At 46.0% G+C, this 19,822-nt stretch overlaps 1 protein-coding gene across 1 annotated transcript in view; it reads right to left on the reverse strand.

Annotated features, from left to right (window-relative positions):
* Positions 1–67: 67 nt before the first annotated feature.
* Positions 68–19,822, reverse strand: part of myo7aa (myosin VIIAa) — a 184,608-nt gene continuing 164,853 nt past the window's right edge. Inside the window, exons 34-49 of the mRNA XM_070543727.1 lie at positions 8,532–8,658; positions 8,260–8,429; positions 7,461–7,651; positions 6,753–6,877; positions 6,526–6,683; positions 6,289–6,442; positions 6,020–6,175; positions 4,263–4,368; positions 4,075–4,188; positions 3,871–3,958; positions 3,665–3,771; positions 3,392–3,577; positions 3,205–3,321; positions 2,919–3,002; positions 2,720–2,839; positions 68–2,638 (exon numbers count right to left, since the gene is read on the reverse strand). Coding sequence (XP_070399828.1) covers positions 2,546–2,638; positions 2,720–2,839; positions 2,919–3,002; positions 3,205–3,321; positions 3,392–3,577; positions 3,665–3,771; positions 3,871–3,958; positions 4,075–4,188; positions 4,263–4,368; positions 6,020–6,175; positions 6,289–6,442; positions 6,526–6,683; positions 6,753–6,877; positions 7,461–7,651; positions 8,260–8,429; positions 8,532–8,658 — 2,096 coding nt within the window. The 3' untranslated portion in view covers positions 68–2,545. The remainder of the gene's footprint in view (positions 2,639–2,719; positions 2,840–2,918; positions 3,003–3,204; positions 3,322–3,391; positions 3,578–3,664; positions 3,772–3,870; positions 3,959–4,074; positions 4,189–4,262; positions 4,369–6,019; positions 6,176–6,288; positions 6,443–6,525; positions 6,684–6,752; positions 6,878–7,460; positions 7,652–8,259; positions 8,430–8,531; positions 8,659–19,822) is intronic.

Raw genomic sequence — 19,822 nt, forward strand, 5'->3', positions numbered from 1 at the left:
TTTGTTTTTGCTAAACAAACACAAATCAGCTTTTTAAGAAACAGGAAATTCAGGAAAACTGTAACTTTGGGGAAGGCAGCTTTATTGATACAGCACATGTTCGACACAGAGACAACGTGCTTCCCAACTAGCAAGAACATTCATTGTACTTTACATCTAAAACCCAAAGTGTTGCTGGATGTGGGGAATGTTCGTGGAGGTTTCTGTCCTCACATGCTGAGCTAGTTAAAGAACGTTGTTAGCTAATGCAGACTAGCTAACATTGTGTAACATCATTAACGTTTGTGCTTAGCTCTGAGTCTGTGTTCCTGTTGAGAGTATGGTAGCAGATCTCATCCAGGCTACGCGTTACGACTGCCCCGCTTTATTTGTTCTGTTGAACGAGTCTGGTGTTGATGCAGTGCTGCGTCTTTTCCTGCGCATGTGTTTTACAGAAGCTGTTAAGGTTAGCGGGTGTTGACTCGTGTGGTCCACGTTTGTCTTGTCATTTCTCAAAAAAACAAACTGGAGATTTAAACAGTTTTAAATGACAATGATGAAACTTTTAACAAAGCAATAAAGTTTTCACATTTAAATAAAGACAGGCTTCACTAAAGGTCCAAGTGTGCAGACACCAGACTCCAGTGTTACATGCAGATGACCTTTATTAAAGGGTTAGAGGTCAACCCTAGTGGAAGACACGACACCAGATAGAGCACCAGTGTTTTAGTGACTTCTGGCCTACAGAGAGTCGAAGCTCCGCCCATCGTCTTCCAGACCACTGGCCATGGGGCTATAAAAGCTATTTTCTGATCCCATTTGTTAGGTGTACCATTTCACATACGATGTCTGAACCTTAAAGGCCCATTTCATTACTAAGAAAGTGCTTATTTCAGATGGCAGCTAAAGTTATTTGAGGGTTTTGTGTGGAAATGTATCCAGGATGCAAATGTTTCACCATACTGACCTCATCAAGCCAGACACGGAGAGGAGGAGATGAGTTTAGCGAGCTTCACATCCTTCTTCAGGGACAACAGGAGCTTTAAACGTGGACCACTATGAATCTGGTCACGTGGTAAGTAGCAGCTACGCTGGGGAGAGGAGATTCTGCTGTGACATCATATATGCCACGTCTGATTTGTAGTCATCCATCCATTTTCTTTCGCTTATCTGGAGTCGCGGGGGCAGCAGCCTAAGTCAAGAGGCCCAGACTTCCCTCTCCCCAGCCACTTGGGCCAGCTCCTCCGGGGGAATCCCAAGGTGTTCCCTGTCCAGGTGAGAGACATAGTCCCTCCACCGTGTCCTGGGTCTACCTTTAGGTCTCCTCCCGGTTGGACGTGCCCGGAAAACCTCACCAGGGAGGCGTCCAGGAGGCATCCTGACCAGATGCCCGAGCCACCTCAACTGGCTCCTCTCCATGTGGAGGAGCAGCAGGTCTACTCCGAGCCCCTCCCGGATGACCGAGCTTCTCACCCTATCTCTAAGGGAGAGCCCAGCCACCCTGCAGAGAAAACTCCTTACAGCTGCTTGTATCCGTGATCTCGTTCTTTCGGTCTCTACCCAAAGCTTGTGACCATAGGTGAGGGTAGGAACGTAGATCCACCGGTAAATCGAGAGCTTCACCTTCTGACTCAGCTCTCTCTTCACCACGACAGGCCGGTACAACGCCCGCATCACTGCAGATGCAGCAACCTGCCTATCGACCTCACGCTTGTAGTTGTAGTCATTTAATTTATAAATTTTTACAAGCTAACAAATCTCAAAGTATATAGATAGTCAAAACTCGGCATGTGTGATTGGAGGTGTAAGGCAGAGAGGATTAGAAAATAGTTTTATAGCCCCGTCCGTGAGACCCAGCCTTTCCTTGTGTCTGTGGGCTCTTCTCCCTGTAGTAGTTACTAAACAGTAGTGTTCCCCCATCGAGTACTACCTCACACATCCCTGCACAACCAAACTACGCCGACATCTAGTGTACATGAAACCTGGAGCTCATCTTAGCGCAACCAAACATGAAAAATAAAGAGCTGACAAACAATCGACTCCGTTAACCGGACATTCAGACACAAGAGCATTGATCACTTCCGTTCCTGCGTATGATCCCGTTTAAATCCCAACCTCTGTAACAGCAGCTGTCGCTGATGCAGCAGGAGAGAGTTCTTCTTTCTGTGTGTGTGTGTGTGTGTGTGTGTGTGTGTGTGTGTGTGTGTGTGTGTGTGTTATATCTCACTTTATATTGATGCCAGTGTTTTATGGAATGTCTTCAAATGAACCAATAACCGCAGTGATGAGCTTCCTACAGCTGATTGGTTGAACCATGGTTAGCATTTCAAAGGTAGTCATCCTCACTGGAGAGCTCATCTTCATCTTCATCATATTTTTGGTGGGTGGGGTTACTGGGGCCTTCTCCGGGGTCGCTGCTCTCTGTGACATCTGACTCCAATGAACTAGCAGAAGGACTGCGACTCATCCACCACAGCTGGTGGGCGAAAGTCCGCCCCCAACTGCAATACTGACCAATAGGACGCAGCAGGCGGATGAGCTCAAAGGCCTCCTGCCAATAAGAATTTCACTTGCCCTGACCCCGCCCAGACCGCTGCTTGTTCATGTTGGTCAGCATCTGACTGATGTAGGAGGTCAAAAGGTCGTCCATCTTGTAGCCCTGTACACACACACACACACACACACACACATCAGGTGTGTGTAGTTGTATCACCTGATTTATCAGCTCTTCAGCACCCACCAGCGACGTCTCACACAGCAGTTTGCTTCCTCTGACCAGGTTTCCGATGGTGACGTGGAAGTAGGTGTTCCCGCTGCTCCAGTTGGAGATCTTGGTGAAGGGGTGGGTGGTCAAGATGTCCTGCATGAAGAAGAAGACCGTTGAGTTTCAAAAACACGCAGGCCCGCTCAGACCCCCCCGTCCCTGCACAACAACCAACCTTGGTCTTTGGGTCGATGAGGCTGACGCCATGTTTGTTGATGGCGATCAGCAGGATCTCGGGGTAGTTTGGGTCTGTGGTTTGCTAAATAATGAAACGGTTACTGCACATCTACAGGTGTACGAAACCGCCGCAGACATGAAACGATCCGTACGGACCAGCCTGGAATATTTATACCGCAAAAGATAAAAGTCTCCTAAGCAGCTCGGCTGTTTTCAACGGTTTCGATTTAAAGTCAAAAACAATAAAACCTTCAGTTCAGATCACGCTCCTCAGGTGCGCTTACCTTAACCTCAAAGAAGGCGGAGCCAAAGGTGGGCCATTTGTAGATGATCTTCAGGAACAGAAGCTTGGCCTCTTCTCTGGATTTCCCCGCCTGCTTGTTGAAGTAGGCGACTACAGACTGAGCAGACACATCAGGCTTCTTACTCAGCATCACGAGGAGCCACCTGATTGGCTCGTGGAATATTTACCCTCTTCCATTCGTCTGATGACATCTGGCGGATGAGGTCCTGGGGAATCAGCTCTCGCAGCATCTTGGGAATGGTAGGAAAGTGAGACTTGTCGTCTTCAAACTTGACACGATAGATGAGAGCTGCAAGCTGAAACACTTCTTCTCGTGAACATTTGTGGTAGCCGCGCAAATATTTGGGTAGTTCCTGACAGAAATGAACCACGACCAAGAGTTTTTACAGCCATTACGAAAGAACTGATCAAGTTTAGGGGTGAAAATTCCCAACGCTGACCTGATAGTAGTGGAAAATGGAGTCGGCGAAGGAATCCTTTCCTGGAACTGTGCTGGTCCACAACTTCTTCATGAAGAACACCTGATACGTCAAAAAGGGAACAATTCCTGCAGGCAAACAGAGGTCATGACAGGTAAACGCTGGGCTTTACTCTCCAACTGAGAAAGGATGAAAGGTCACAGGTCGGAATAACCCAAGGTCGGAACCTTCTTTGGCTGGTCGGGATTTCTTGATCCAGTCTGTTAGGTGTCTGACAAAGTCGAAGAAGAAATCTGCCTCTGGTACGCTGATGACCTGCAGAGAAACAGCACGGCTCCGCCAGACCCAAACTACAGACGCAATCTTTCATTGTGACCAGGGGAACACTGATGTTGCTATGGTTCCGATTAATCGGACCTATGACCTCTGACCTTGTCCGAGATCTTCACAAAGAGGCTGAAGCCTTCAGGAGATTTCAGCAGCAGTCTGGCTGAGATGTTCTGGCAGAAATCCCTGGCTCTGGTGCTGGACTCCACCTCGAACGCCTGCGAGTTCAACGCCACAAAGTAAGCTGGCGTGTCTCCGTTCATCAGAGGTTAAAACATCCGGCGCTTCTCACCTCGTCGGTGTCGTCAGGGAAGTAAACCTTGTGAAAGATTTGTGTTGTTTTATGCTGGATGGCCTCCACCTCCACCACATGAGGGGGATACTTCCTGGAGCCGTTGCTGCCAACAGAACAAAAACAAACATACATCTAGACACCAGGGGGCGCTGCTTTCTGCTGCATGTTGTCTGGCATGAACAGCTGGCTGCAGCGTGTGTTGGACTCGTGTTCCTCTGTCAGGGGAACCCTAACAAGGAGAGTTATGCGGACATCTTCATCTCTGTGCTGGGTGGCAATTATCTGTTATCAATCTGTGACGTACACTTTTAGGAACGTTTACGTCCAAAATCCCTGACATATAAACACTTTACCTCCAAAGTAGGAGGTTTACAGCAAAGCTTATTGAAGACTAAATGAAAGTTACTAACGGCCCGTCTGAGCTCTGGGACGACGGAAAACATCGGTCCGACTCGCCGGTGTTTTTTCTTCTTACAGATCTGCTCGGGAGATTTTTATCCCTACTTCACAGAATCCCTGGACCCTTCAGTCGTGAAAATGAAAGGCTTTCAGACGTCTGGAGGCCTACGATTGTTTCATTTCAAGGGGGATTTGAGGCCCTCCCCGTGTCAAAATGACTTAATCATTTGAGTCATTTAGATTCAGCCGAAGCAGCTGGAACCAGAAACCCATCAGACTAGCAGATTAAGATTATTTTGGTCTAAATGGGAAAGGAACTGCTGTAGATATGACAGCAGCCAACGACACGATTATAAAGCAATATGACATCATCCCTCTCAGTAAACAGAGTTAGGATGGTTTCCTACACATCATGTATGTACACTAATAATATTAATACCAGCATGGATCAAAAGGCTGAAGGAGAAGGTTGTGAGTCGTGGAGGATGGCTGCTTATACTGAGCCAGGATCCTCTGGAGGTTTCTTCCTGTTAAAAGGGAGTTTTCCTCTCCACTGTCGCCACATGCTTGCTTAGTATGAGGGTTGCTGTAAAGACTCTGACACTAGTCAGTGACTCGATGCGACCTGCTGGGTTCCTTATACAGGAAACCTTTTTCTGATTAGCTTAACGATCTGGGGTCTCATTTATCAAACATGGCGTAGAATCCTTACTAAACCGTACTCAAGCTCAGCAAACAGATGTTCTTACGCCAAGCAGGTGTGTGATCTATCAAACATGGAGGATGCACAGCTGCACGCAATCTCCGCTTCATAAATCAGAGACTAACGAGAATGTTTCTCAGCTGCTTTTTAGTCACATCCCGCCCTCACCACGCCCACTTACTGCCATATATGGTCAATGCAAAGTGCCTTGTGGACCTCATGCATATACATAAGCCGGCTGTTGCAGCGCTCCGCCATTAACGATGGCGACCGTAGATCAAGGAAGCGCTATTTCACAAGCAGAACTTGAGGTACCTGTGGATGAGGTGGAGAAATGACAGGAAGTGCTTTTGCAAAACAAACAAGAGAAGCCGGTACAAGTGATAACGCTGCAGGAGTCCTAATGTTATCCGTCTCAGCAGCAGCGCTGCAGGTGCTCTCCATGTCCATCACGTGCGTACGCCAGGTCCTTAGTCAACTAGAAGTTGTGCATATGAGTGAGTGTCAATTGTATTTTAGAACAGCCCCAAGGGCACATGTAGGGCTAGGGGGCACCAGGTCGGTGACCCCTGACTTATAGTTTCATTCCTGAATTTCAAGTGTTTTAATGTCCTTATGAACTCAGATGAATGAATGAGTGACAAAGGTTTACCGTAGAGCTTTGTGGAGCCTCTGCATGCAGTCTCCAGAGAGTGGGTGGTGTTTCTTGGACTGGAGGAAACGCTGGACATGAGGCAGCAGCACGTTACTGGGAGGGAACAGCCCAGTACACAACCACAGCAGCTCCCAGCCTTTCTCCTCACTGTACCTGCAGCAGATCCACCACAGAGATGTGCAACTGTCAGTTTTATCTGAGCAATAATAGACTGATGCTGCCTTGTGTGTGTGTGTGTGTGTGTGTGTGTGTGTGTGTTAACACACTTGACATGGTTGTCAGTCAGCTGCTTGATGATCTGACAGACAATCTCATCCTTCAGTGGTTCATCCTTCAGAGCTCCTTCAAAGATCTGGTCTGTGAGGTCGTTGACGGCGCGTGTCCTTCTGGACGGGTAGTCGCCCATGTACTTCATGATGGGTGGCATCGTTGTCAAGGAAACAGTCTGTGTGTGTGTGTGTGTGTGTGTTGGCTTGCATGTGTTAGTCTGGAGTAACGGATATCGATGAAGGCCATGCAGGCCTCCTGAGAAAGCTCCTCATGGTTGACCACTTTCTTCAAGAGCGGCTGTTTGAGCGGCTCTCTGGAGCAGCTCCACAGCTTGTCTTTCCCACGATTCTTTGTGACCATGACTCTGCTCAGAGTGTGTTTGGGAGGAGGTCTGAAGGGAGGCATAACAGGTGATTCTAGGCAGAACAAGCCTGCGAGCAGAGTCACAGCACATGTTTACCTGAAGTAGTCGTAGGAGAACTCCTCCAGAGTGTAGGGAGTCTGCCTTTCCTCTTTTTCCGGCAGGATGACCTGGGAAACACGGACCGACTCCTGCCGCTGGTCTGGTGTCATGGTGACCAGCACCTGGTTTATTGGATTAAGATTACCCTCTTATAGAACACGATTCAATCCAGTTCATTTATAAAGCTCCAGTCCAGGACCAGAGTCATCTAACCCTAGCCCACACACACATGTACACACACACACACACACACACACACGCACACACACACACACACACACACACACACACACACACGCACGCACGCACGCACGCACGCACACACACACACGTATACACACACACGCACGCACGCACGCACACACACACACACGTATACACACACACACACGCACGCACGCACACACACACATGTATACACACACACGCACGCACGCACGCACACACACACATGTATACACACACACACACGCACGCACGCACATACACGCACAAATACCAAGTAGTGTTTATTTTTTGTTTGTGTATTTACTCCCTTTGTTTATAATGTTATAATTAAATAATTGATGTTTTGCTGCTTAATAAATCTTTAGAAAAAACTTTAATTCAGAATTTGGAACAAATACGAGAAAATTTACGTTCTTTAAAAACCGCTGCACAGAAAATAAGTGCAGGTCTGGGATTCACTTCCTGTTTTCTCCTCACCACCACTTCTGGCTGCGGTCGGGTCATGGAGGGCAGGACATAAACACAGTCAGCTGGGAAATCTCCTCTCTGATTGGTCCGTTCATTGATCCCATGTGCCCAACCAGAGGTGAGGACCTGCTCTCCGATTTCCTGATTCAGCAAGATCAGGTCTCCCTTCAGGAAGCTCAGAAACGTTGACTCGTCACCAGCTGATGGACAAAAAGCCACACAAGTGTTTTTATAATACTGCTGACATCACTCCTGAGACGCCGCGTCCCTAAAGAGGACATCAGTCCTTACTCTGTTTTATTTAAACCTGTTTATTCAGACCAGCTTTAAGTGTAAAAGAAACCTATTAAATCTGATTCAGAATATTCAAATACAACCATTTTTAAAAGGGGTTTGAGGTCCAGCTGCAGACGTGAACTAAATGGTTGTTACCCATTGGTCAATGAAAGAAAACCCCACAATGACCACAGAAATAAGTAGAAACTGACAAAAGGAATAGTTAACAAAAATTCTATGAAATTTAACCAATGAAAGTCAGATATTGCATTTCAGCTATGCTTCAATGGAATTATTAAAAACACACTCATGGAACAGACCTGGATTAAATTACGGTTCCCCTTACTTCATGTTTTGTTGCACAATCTAACCTAACCCTAACCGCAATCAAATGTTTCCTATAACTGTCAATGAGACTTCTGCACCTCTCAGCAAGTATTTTGGCCCACTCCTCATGAGCAAACTGCTTAAGCTGAGGTTCAGGTGACATGAATGTCACATTGGAAGATTGGAGAGCATCTTGGCAGCTTACCAGAGTTAGAGTAGTCCTGTAGGGCAACAACAAACTTTGACCTCTGCCTGAGGCCTTCCAGCAGTGTCACCACCAAGTCCCGGATGTCTTCTGCGTTGTTGGAGGTGAAGGTGTACTCTTCTCCCTTGATGGTGGCCAGAGTGAAACTCTGACTCTGCAGTTTCCCTCCTCTGAGCAAGACAACAAATAAATAGGTTGGTTTCAGAACAGCTTTAGGTGAAAATGGTGACAAAACAATGATCTATATTCATAATATGGAAAATAAAACCAACCTGCTGCTGGAAATTGCAGTGATTTCTGGGAAGGAGAGTTCTAGGAGGACCTGCTCCTGCTCATCTACAAAGTAAACCCCGGTCCAGTTCACAGCCACAATCAGCTCGTTTTTAGGCAGACTTGGACCTGACAGGCACCACATGAATAAAAACCCAGATGTTTAGTTCAGTTTTATCATAGAAATCAGGAGGACGGCATCGCCCTCTGCTGCTCGTGCCTTCTCCGCTGATCCTCGAGTCCTGCGAGTAGTCGAGCGTGTCAACTCCTTCGTCCCTGCTCTGTGTTTACGATCCGTGTGTTCTGCCAGTCCATATGTGGTCTTCCCTTGTACAGTGGTGCATGGTAGTTCATACATGACTCCACATGTTTGTGCTGATATCTCGTCTTTTGGGTGTATTAGTCTTTATAACCGTCATTTACGGTTTTGTTGGTGTGTTTATGTTGTGGTTTTTCATTGCTGTTATAATCTTTTCTGTTATGCCTTTGATGTATGGAAGGATTATTACTGGTTTTGGCTCAGTGTTTTCTGGTTCTGGCACGGGCAGCAGAGGGCAATATCATCTTCTGCTGCCTGCAGATAAAAGGAAGTGACATCATCAATATCCGACAGTTGCTCTGACGAAGGTGGTGAATGTCGAAACATGTCAGCAACAGTAACAACAAACCCTTATCTCTCTGTTTAACGAAGAACTAAAGAAAATGAAGCTGGATAACAACACAGTAGGAACATAACAAAGATAAATATGACATCTCTATAAATGATTGTTTCTTAGTTAAAACGTGTAAATCTACTTTTCAAGCTCTGTTTTTTTACTATTTTCCTGTTCAGTCGGTCTTGTATTTTCCTGCATCTCCTCTCAATTCTCCAGAGAAAGTGCTGCCTAGCTTCCTACTTTTCACCTAGAGAGCGGGGTAGAGGTGTGGTGGAGGTGGGAATGGGGTCAAAAATAGGGAGCCTAATTTTTTCGGGACCGTGAATGGGGCTATGGCAGCTAAAAGCTGTGTTCTGGTCCGTTTTGCCTCACACCCTGAATCACACATATGATGTACTTCAAATGAAATCAGTGGCAGTTCTACTTGGAATTACTTCCCGGCGAGACATCCCTTGAGCGCCCCCCGGTATTTATAATATTATGAATTAAATGTGCATTATATGGAAGAACATCAAGGTGTGATTGACTTCAGCCATCTCATACAGTTGATTCAGACCTCCCCACCCCCCATCTATCACTCCCAGCGTGTCAAAAACAAACACTTGGTCAGCCACCCTCCTCGTCACACCCCTGACGCCAAAAGTGTCCTTTTTTGTCACTTATGTACGAAAAGGGGGTTTCCCCTTTTCTGACTGCAGATCCCAATGCAGCGTAAAACTGACGCGATGGGATGTCTGCAGCCTGGCCACCAAACGAGGTCATTGTACCTCACCCAAACTTCCCCTCACCCCTGTCCCAACCTTAACCATCTAGCTAGCTAAAGCCGGGCGTACACTGTGCGACTTTTTCACTTTTTTTGAGCTGATTTTCCACTCGTGCGAGAATCCACGAGATAGGGGGGAGTTTAGCGCTGAGCGTCGTGTAGTGTACGGGGGTTACGAGAGGCGATTAACACCACGTGACCAGCTACCGATCAGCAGCCGTGAGCTCGCACGGACTTCTGGTGTGTTTGATATTTTCCTAGCCCCTCGTGAGGGTATCACACTGTTGAAGCGGCGCGGCGAGCAGCTGTGACCCAAAAAGTATCAGAACCGCTCACGGCGCATGCGCAAACACAAAAGCGGGGCGGGATTTAAGGAAGCAGAAACGACAAACAAATCAGGCAAGACAAAGACAAAAAAACAATCAAAGAGCAGCATCATGGCCACGGGACAACAACGTGTTGTTTGGACTTCAGCAATGGAGGCTCAACTTGTGGAACTTTGGCAAAGCCACGCAAAACTTTACGATGTGGGCACAAAGACGTATCACGACCGCAACAATCGGGAGAAAGATCGGCAAGCAATTCCCACACCAGTAAGCATCTATGAACTGTATTGTTATTAGTAACAATCAAGTAATATTAACAGTAACATGTAGTAACATTAGATAATACATTTGCTTGAAACAGTAACTAATGAACTGATTTAATTCAATTCAATTCAATTCAATTAAGTTTATTTATAAAGCGCCAAATCACAACAAGAGTCGGCTCAAGGCACTTCACATAATAAACATTCCAATTCAGGTCAGTTCATTAAGCCAATCAGAAATAATGTTTCCTATATAAGGAACCCAGCAGGTTGCATCGAGTCACTGACTAGTGTCAGTGACTATACAGCAATCCTCATACCAAGCAAGCATGCAGCGACAGTGGAGAGGAAAACTCCCTTTACAAAATGTTATAATCCAATTTCTTTGATTTTCAGTGAACGAGGTGAAAACACACGTGGCAATGGTCAAAAACAACTCACCCCAAACAGAAATGGTTACTGGACAATTTGGATTTCCTGAGGCCCCACGTAATTCACAGAGCCACAGTCTCTAATGTAAGTTCATAAGCAAGACACACACACACACACACACACACACACACACACACACACACACACACACACACACACACACACACACACACACACACACACACACACACACACACACACACACACACACACACACACACACACACACACACACACACACACACACACACACTTATAATACAGCCACACACACACACACACACTTATAATATAGCCACACCATAAGAAATGTACTCCTGACATAATACAATTAATAAGATCTCATATTTATTAACCCTCATCCATCTATTTGTATGTTTTCCAGTGCAGCTTAGCATGAATTCAGATGCCACATGAGCTACTGATGAGGGCAGCATTGAAGGGGGGAGCGAGGACCCGTCTGCTCCGGATAGTGACGCTGATGTGTCCAATTCATCTCCAGCCTTGGAAGAAGAGGAGGAAAGCAGTTCAAACTGCTCAGAGTTAAGCCGATCCATGAGGCAGCCCACCCAAAAACCCAGAATGCACAACTCAGACACCAACAAGAACACCAGCAAGAAATCTGAGCAAAGCCTAGAGATGGTCGAACTGTCATTACTCAAACAAGTACAGAGGTCACGCAACCAATCAGATGCTGAGGAGCAGTTTGGCCAACAAGTAGCTGCAGAGATGCGGAATGTCAAGGACAAACATTCACAGCTGAGGCTCAGGAGAAGCATCATGAACTTAATTTATGATGCACAAGAGGCAGAAAGGGCTGGACAATGTCCTGTTCCACATGTCAGTCCTGCACCTTCCTTCCACATGCAACAGTTCCACATGTCGGTCCTGCACCTTCCTTCCACACGCAACAGTTCCAGCCACCACGGAACGACAACTTTTTACGATCACCATCGCCAAAATCATACAGACGCCTGCTCAACTCGGACTAGTTCATTACTTTTATCATTAGTATCTTTGTTTTAGCATTTTTTAATCATCATTTTGTCTTAAAAAGGGAAAGTTTGCCCTTTTTTCTCCCACACAGGTTGTTTGGTGTCTATGTAAATTACTGTTTTTTTTAAATCTGACATTGTTTAAATATTTTTCATAAATAAAAAATCTTTTAGAAAATTTCTTTCATTTATTGTTCACAAATGTTACAAACATAAGAAAATGCATCACTCCACTCCCACACATTATGAATTTTCAAAAGAACCCACCCTAAGAACTGAAATCAGCCTTTAAATGCGGTTCCGTACACATAATCAATGTCTGGTTCTTGTTCAGAGAAAGCTAACAGCCAGACAGGAACAGCATCTGAGCCAATGACTGAGTGGAACCAATGCTCTCGCTTTATTTACAGAAGTTTTAACGCAGATGAAGCTACACCGTGTTTTCCTGCCAGGAAATTCTTCCTGCAGGTGAGACAAAGTACTGGGCTAACACATCACGCTGTTTCTTAGCCTCCACTGAGGGGTTCCTAGCTCTGCTTGCCGAAACTGACTGAAGGGCTCCCTCACTTCGCCATGTGCCGCTGACCAGCTGATGGTTTGCATCTTCAGAATCCACAAAGCCAGGTGGTGTGTAGGCATCTGATCTCTGTTGTCGGAGGAAGTTGTGGAGACAAAGTGTTGCAAAAACAACTGCAACAACTTTGTCTGGATGCAGGCAGATTGTGGTTCTGAAAACGCGAAAGCGATTGGCCAGAATTCCAAATGCGTTCTCAACATCACGGCGTGCTCTGGAAAGCCTGTAGTTGAAAATCCTTTGATCATGGTTGAGGTTTCGTGATGGATATGGTTTCATCAGATCTGGCCTAAGGGGATATGCTTCGTCACCAATGAGCACATATGGCATCGTGGAGTCAGTGCCTGGCAGGGTTGCATCAGGAGGGACAATCAGAGTGCCTGTGTCCATAGCCTCTCTGAGATCAGAACGGGCAACACTCCAGCTTCCTTGTGTCCCTGCACTTGCATAGACAAATCTATAATTTGTGTCAACTACAGCCGTAAGTATGATGGAAAACCTTGACTTGTAATTATAAAACGTGCTTCCACTGTTGGCAGGGGGTTGAATGAAGATGGGTTTCCCATCTATGGCCCCTATGCAATGTGGAAAATGCTACTTGTCTTCAAAGTCTTTAGCGATGACCTTCCACTCAGTCTCAGTTGATGGTGTCTGTGGAAGAAGTACATGGTGATACATTATATTAGTCTCAGGTTTAATCAGGACTGCACTTGCAAATTAGCTTCTAGCTAAATCTGGTGCAATGCATCACATTTCACTATTTATGCTTAATATTGCACGTGGTCCTTAAATAAACAAACAATGTTTAATTGATATTCTCTCTCTCAACAGGTTCATAATCCTCAGAATGTAAACACGCTTCAATAACAACTTTTATGTTCCAACTGTATGTGCATGGATCTGTGATGGCCTTATCAAGCATGTTTTACAGCTTTTACTGATCAAACACTCCAGATTCACATCAGCTTCTGCACAGCGGGATGGGTGGATGAACGGGTGAATGAGCTGTTTTAGGGCAGGGAAAAAACTACCTTTAGGTATTCCTCACGTAATACTAGAGCTATGGCTGCACAGGTTTCCATCACGGCTCAGTGTGGTGCTCCCAGTCCTGAACTGGAAGATAAGGAATTGAAGGTCTCACCTGTAAAGATTAATAAAGTGTTTTATAATGTGTAAACGTGATTTAGATGTGTGTGTGTGTGTGTGTGAGAGAGACAGTGTGTGTGTGTGTATTCTTGCCTGTTGCTAGGAATCTGTCACAGAGAGCCTCTCCCTAGGACTGATCGCCTTCCTCAGGTGTGTGTCTCTCTTGATGATATGAAGGGTCACTCTCTCCAGAAGGTCGTTGAATTCTTCCACAGACATGCGGAGAAGGTCCCGAAACCCCTCATATCATCGATCTATTTCACACACCAATGCAACAGCATTACAAATGGCGGTTGTCACTCCACTCACCACCCCAAAGTCCATCAGCTGGTCAAAATGTAATCGAAGTTGCTAAATACGATTGTTACAATAAGGAAAAGATCATTTCAAACATCTTACCTCCAACTCCCGCTGTAGATTTGACAAACCATACTGGCAACGTCTGCCCAGCCATTTCTTTGTCCACATTCGTCTTCTCTTTCTCTTTTCATCGACAGACATGATGGCAAGAAGAGCCAAAGACAAACGTCTTGTTTTCACGAGCATTGTTGCGGTTAACAGCGAGCATGCAGGTGCTTTTCTGCTCTGAACCGAACGTGTTTTTCATTTTCCTGGTGTTTACTTCCGGGGTTTTCTTCTTCGTGCTTGTAATTCCAACGTGTTGCGTCATCTACTGGCTAATTTTTAGCTGCAGTAGTTCATGCCACACGTGCAGTGTGAGCACATGACTTGTGAGATCTGCTCTGCGAGGAAGTCGTACAGTTTGAGCTGAAGCTGAACGCTGCGAGTGGAAAAGTCGCTCAGTGTCCGCCTAGCTTAACCCTAACCCTTACAGTGACCAAGCGTTTGTTTCCCACATAAAATTAGTCGGGTTTGGACCGAGCCAGCATGAGGGGAAGGCTGCAACTACCAAGGTGGAAGTTAGAAGTAAGAGGGCATTTGTAACCTCCCCCTCGCCAGATGGTATGTTCTACCGTTCCCCTTGTCTGGGCGGCAAATCCGAAAATTCAGTCAGAATGCATGAGAAGCAAACGCTTGGTCACTGCGAGCGTGACGTTTTAGGTAGCAAGAGGGTTAAGGTTAGGATGAGGGTGAGGTTATAAATAGCACAACATTAAGGTTTAGGTGCGGTTAAATGAGCTGGTTCGGTGCCGCAGCAGCGGACATCCCATCGCGTCAGTTTTACGCTGCATTAGGATCTGCAGTCAGAAAGGAGAACATCCCCTTTTCGTACATAAGTGATGGAAAAGGCCCTTTTGGCGTCAGGGGTGTGATGCGTAGGGTGGCTGACCAAGCGTTTGTTTTTGACGCGCTGGGAGTGAGAATATGTTCGTCTGTTTCATCTGGGAGAGACCCAGAGGTGAATTCCCCCGCGCCCCTCCCTATTCTCTTCTTCACACGCACCGCGGTTAGGGTTAGGGTGTTTATGCTGTAGCTTAGATGTTGTTTAGCATTAGCATTGAGTCCTAACATAGCTTCTAGTATTATAATTATTTAGTTCTAGTAGCGTGACTGTTAGATATTGGAGTTTATTGTTTTTTACATGTGACTCTTTCACCAACTTGATGGAGTTTGAACCGGGTTATGCTAGTTTGAAGAGAGTTTGACAAATTAGTCCAAGCCATCCAAGTAATTAGCCAGATCCCGCCGACTGCTGCTTCCCTAAACCCGAGATTTTGAGCCCAATCTGAGGCGAGTAAGCTAAATAATTACTTTTAACAGCTTCTAAAGTTTGTTCCCTACCTGTAATTTTGCAGCTATAATTGCAATATTTGTAAATGCAAAGTAAGAAAGACGTGGTTCATGTAATTTAGCTAATATCAGTCCACACTGCCACAGGCTCGGGCGAGTGTTGTGTGTGTGATATTGTTGTGCCAGTTAACAATCTCAGCTCTGATGCAGAGAAACACAGGAGGAACACTAGCAGCTCCTCCTGCAGCAGAGTTTAGTTTTAAACAACACCAGGGTTGGGGCACATCTGAGGTCATGGGGAAGCTGATCCCACATGTGAGCAGCGTACTAGCTAAAAGCATTTCCACCATGTTTGGTTCTGACCCGAAGTTCTACCAGCTCATTGTTTCCAAGGGATCTCAGAGCCCTATTGGGTGTGTGTACAGGAATGAGATCGGACATGTATTTTGGTTCCATGCCACTGAGTGATTTATAAACTAGTAGGAGCACTTTGTAGTGTATTCTGTAGTTTACTGGTAACCAGTGTAGGGATCTAAGAACAGGAGTGATGTGCTCCGTTCTCTTGGTTCTTGTTATGACTCTAGCAGATAACTTATGCTTATTTTTACTAACCTCAAGTGGAAGATTATTCCACAATGAAATTGATCTGAACAGATCAGTTCTCTTCGTATAATCAGTCTGACCCACAGTGATGCAGGGGACTGTTCTGGTCCTGCTGGACCTGACTGCAGCCTTTGACACTGTTGACCATCACCTGCTACTGGAGAGGCTGAGAGACTGGGTAGGCCTATCAGGATCTGCTCTGGAATGGTTCTCCTCTTATCTCTCTGAGCGCTCCTTTTCTGTGGCCGTCTCCAAGTTTAGGTCCTCCACCACCTCTCTTACCCATGGTGTCCCACAAGGTTCTGTGCTGGGGCCTCTGCTCTTCCTCCTCTATCTGCTTCCTCTTCAGCACATCCTGAGCTCCTTCAAAGGAATCTCCTACCATCTTTATGCAGATGACATCCAACTGTACATCTCCTTTAAGCCCCATGAGATGTCTAAGCTGCAGCTGTTACACACCTGCTTAGACTCTATCAAAACCTGGATGGTGGGAGCTTTCTTCAGCTGAATAAAGATCAGACTGAGATCCTCATCTGTGCCCCGGACAAGCTGGTTCCCAAAGTCAGAGACTCTCTTGGTCAGCTTGCTTCCCACACCAAACCTTCTGTCAGGAATCTTGGCGTGACCTTTGACCCAGCTCTCACCCTGGATTCTCATGTCAGTTCTCTTGTTGGCTCTTCCTTCTTCCATCTCAGGAACGTTGCTAAGCTGAGTCCCATTCTGTCCCGCTCTGAACTTGAGACAGTTCTCCACACCTTCATCTCCTCACGCTTAGACTACTGTAACTCTCTTTTCACGTGTCTGAGCAGAACCTCCCTGAACCGTCTACAGGTGGTTCAGAACGCCTGTGCTCGGCTTCTGACCAAGTCCTCCAAACACACCCACATCACCCCGCTTCTCCTCCAGCTTCACTGGCTGCCAGTCAACTTCAGGGTTCATTTCAAGATCCTGGTTCTGGTCTATAGGGCCTTACATGGACAAGCACCATCTTACATTGGTGATCTTCTTAGTCCCTACACCTCCAGCAGATCCCTGAGGTCCAGTGATCAAAGCCTACTGGTTGTGCAGCACCAGGCTAAAGGTCAAAGGTGACAGATCATCTGCTGCTGTGGCCCCCAGACTCTGGACCTCTCTCCCCCTGAGCCTGAGATCAGTGGACTCAGTGGTCTCCTTTAAAAAGCAGCTGAAGACTCACTTGTTCAAGCTGGCTTTTGTATGACCTTCTTCACCTCTCTCTCTTTATTCTGCTCTCCCCACCTATTCCACCTTCCTCAGGATCCACTGGTTTCCCTCTTTCCTCTTCACTCTCTCTCTTTCTTTACATTTTTTCTTTTAAATCGCAATTTTTGCTCATTTTAAATATATTTTTAAACATTTTCTATGTGCTTTTTTATATTTTTACAATTTTTCTATATTTTTTGTTTTTGTGAAGCACCTCGTGATTTTTATCTTGGGAGGCGCTACAGAAATGATATTTTCTTCTTCTTCTTTAGTTGTGGCAAATTAATCTGTCGGTTCTTTGCCACTCGAGTAAATGTTGAAGACACATTTGAATGAAAAATGATGTTGTTATAAAACTTTTCGGTGTTCTAGTTTCAATAATTCTTCTAAAAAACAATAACGTGTTAGCAGATAGTCCTTGCGTGACCATTAGCCAGCAGGGTCATGCATACCGGTATCTTTGGTATTTGTTCTTGGATGACAACCAAGAACCAATCTCATGGCCTTGCTTGTAGAAGACTACTGGACACGGCTGACCATACGGCTGAACGGTAATCCAAACGACAGAACAAGTGCAGAAGCAACACGACTAATCTGTGAGCTGAGAAATGGTGAACACTTGTGTGTTACCCACCTCAGCTACGACAGTGCTGGTGTGGTCGGACCACGACAGTGAGCAATCAAACCAAAGTCCATTCTGACCATTCACCTGTAAATCCAACATAGGATTAGCTAATAACCTGCGCCTTGAACTAAATATTATACTCAGTGTTGTAGAAGCATTTAACCCTCCCACTGACTTTATGGGTGACCCCGCAAGGAAAGTTGACCATTGAGCAGGATTGATGGTTTATCCCTTGAGGTCCACGTGGCAGGGGTGAGGTGGTGCTCACTCCTCACCCTGCCACATGGACCCAAGGGATAACACCCATTAGGACAGTGGGAGGGTTAAAACTAACCTATTTCCAGCGATCCAACTATATACTCTGTCCATTTCAATGGACAGAACTTGTTGGAGCTTAAAGCAAGTGGGAGAAGCATAATATATAGTTGAGTCATCAGCAAACGTTGTCAGTTTAGCCTTCGTTAGTACATTCAGCATATCATTAGCAAAAAGGAAAATAGCTGAGGCCCTAGACAGGCCCCTGCAGTGAGGAACACCACATTGTAGGGGCTCAATACGAGATAATGCACCATTAAGATAAACTTTTTGAGATCTCCTTGACAAATAGCTTGTAAACCATTTAATAGCAGAGGAGGCTAAACCATACCTAATTAGTTTGGAAATCAAAATTCCATGGTCGATCACATCAAAGGCAGCACTGAAATCTAACAGTACTGAGCCCACTAGCACGGGGTTGTCCATTGATGTTAACCGGCTGTTCACCATTTGAGTCAATGCAGTGCAGGTGGAGTGACCAGGGGTCTCATTTATAAAGCTTGCTTATGCACAAAATGAGGTCGGAAAATTGCGTAAGCAGTTTTCCACACAAACTTTGGGATTTATAAATAAACAAATGTAGCAGTTAAATGTGCGCAACTTTAAGTTGACTAAGGACCTGGCTTACGCACATGTTGGACATGGAGAGCACCTGCAGTGCTGCTGAGAAGATACATTTATGAAGTCCAGCAGCATTTTCCCTTGTACCGCTTCGAGCGGACACTGAACAAACATCGAGATTTGGTTTTGTATTATATTGTTTAATGACGGACACATTTGATCTGCATTAATAAAAGGCTTAAACATTACCAGTCTCTTCTGCATGGTCAGCATCTCCTTCCTTCTCTGGCACGATGCCACGCACGCTTGCTGATCTGAGTATTGCTGAGTATTGCTAACGGCGAGCGGTGGGGGATCAGAGGTGCCAGGGCCTTCGCCAGTGGCAGACACACACTGGCATTGGCAAAACATCTTGTTTTTTTGCCTCCACCTTCAGATCGGATCATTTTTTTATATCCGTCACAGATCTCTCTGAAGAACTCAGCATTGACGGCTTCAGCAACGCTGTGTCACTCTGTGGAGTTTCTCTTATTTGTTTTGCAAAAGCACTTCCTTTCATTTCTCCACCTCACCCACAGGTACCTCAATTTCTGCTTCGGTTTAATTGCGCTTCCTTGATCCGCGGTCGCCATCGTTAATGGCGGAGCGCTGCAACGAGCCGGCTTAAGTATATGCATGAGATCCAGGAGGCACTTTGCATTGACCATTTATGGCAAAAAGTGGGCGTGTTGACGGTGGGATGTGATCAAAAACACCTGAGCACATTTCCAGGTAGAGTGTGATTTATGAAGCGGAGCTTGCGTGCAGCTGTGCGTACTCCATGTTTTATAGGTCACAAACCTACTTGGCGTATGCACTCATAAGACAGCAACATGCAACAAAAACTCCCCTCAGAGGATATGTGGAATGTGCCATCGCTATGGCAACTCAATTCTGTCTCCTATCCCAGCCTAGGCGGGACTGCAGGAAGGCTGCCAAATCGTTCCAGGGTCACTGCAACCCTCCAACCCTCAATGCTCTTACCCCTGTTCAGACTGAGGTGACATGCACTGCTTATCGCGGCTGCAGGAACTGAAGTAGGGAGAGTCCCAAACCCACCACCCCACCTAGTGGACACTTGT

The sequence above is a fragment of the Nothobranchius furzeri genome, chromosome 13 (assembly GCF_043380555.1).
Source record: "Nothobranchius furzeri strain GRZ-AD chromosome 13, NfurGRZ-RIMD1, whole genome shotgun sequence".
Lineage (NCBI taxonomy): Eukaryota > Metazoa > Chordata > Actinopteri > Cyprinodontiformes > Nothobranchiidae > Nothobranchius > Nothobranchius furzeri.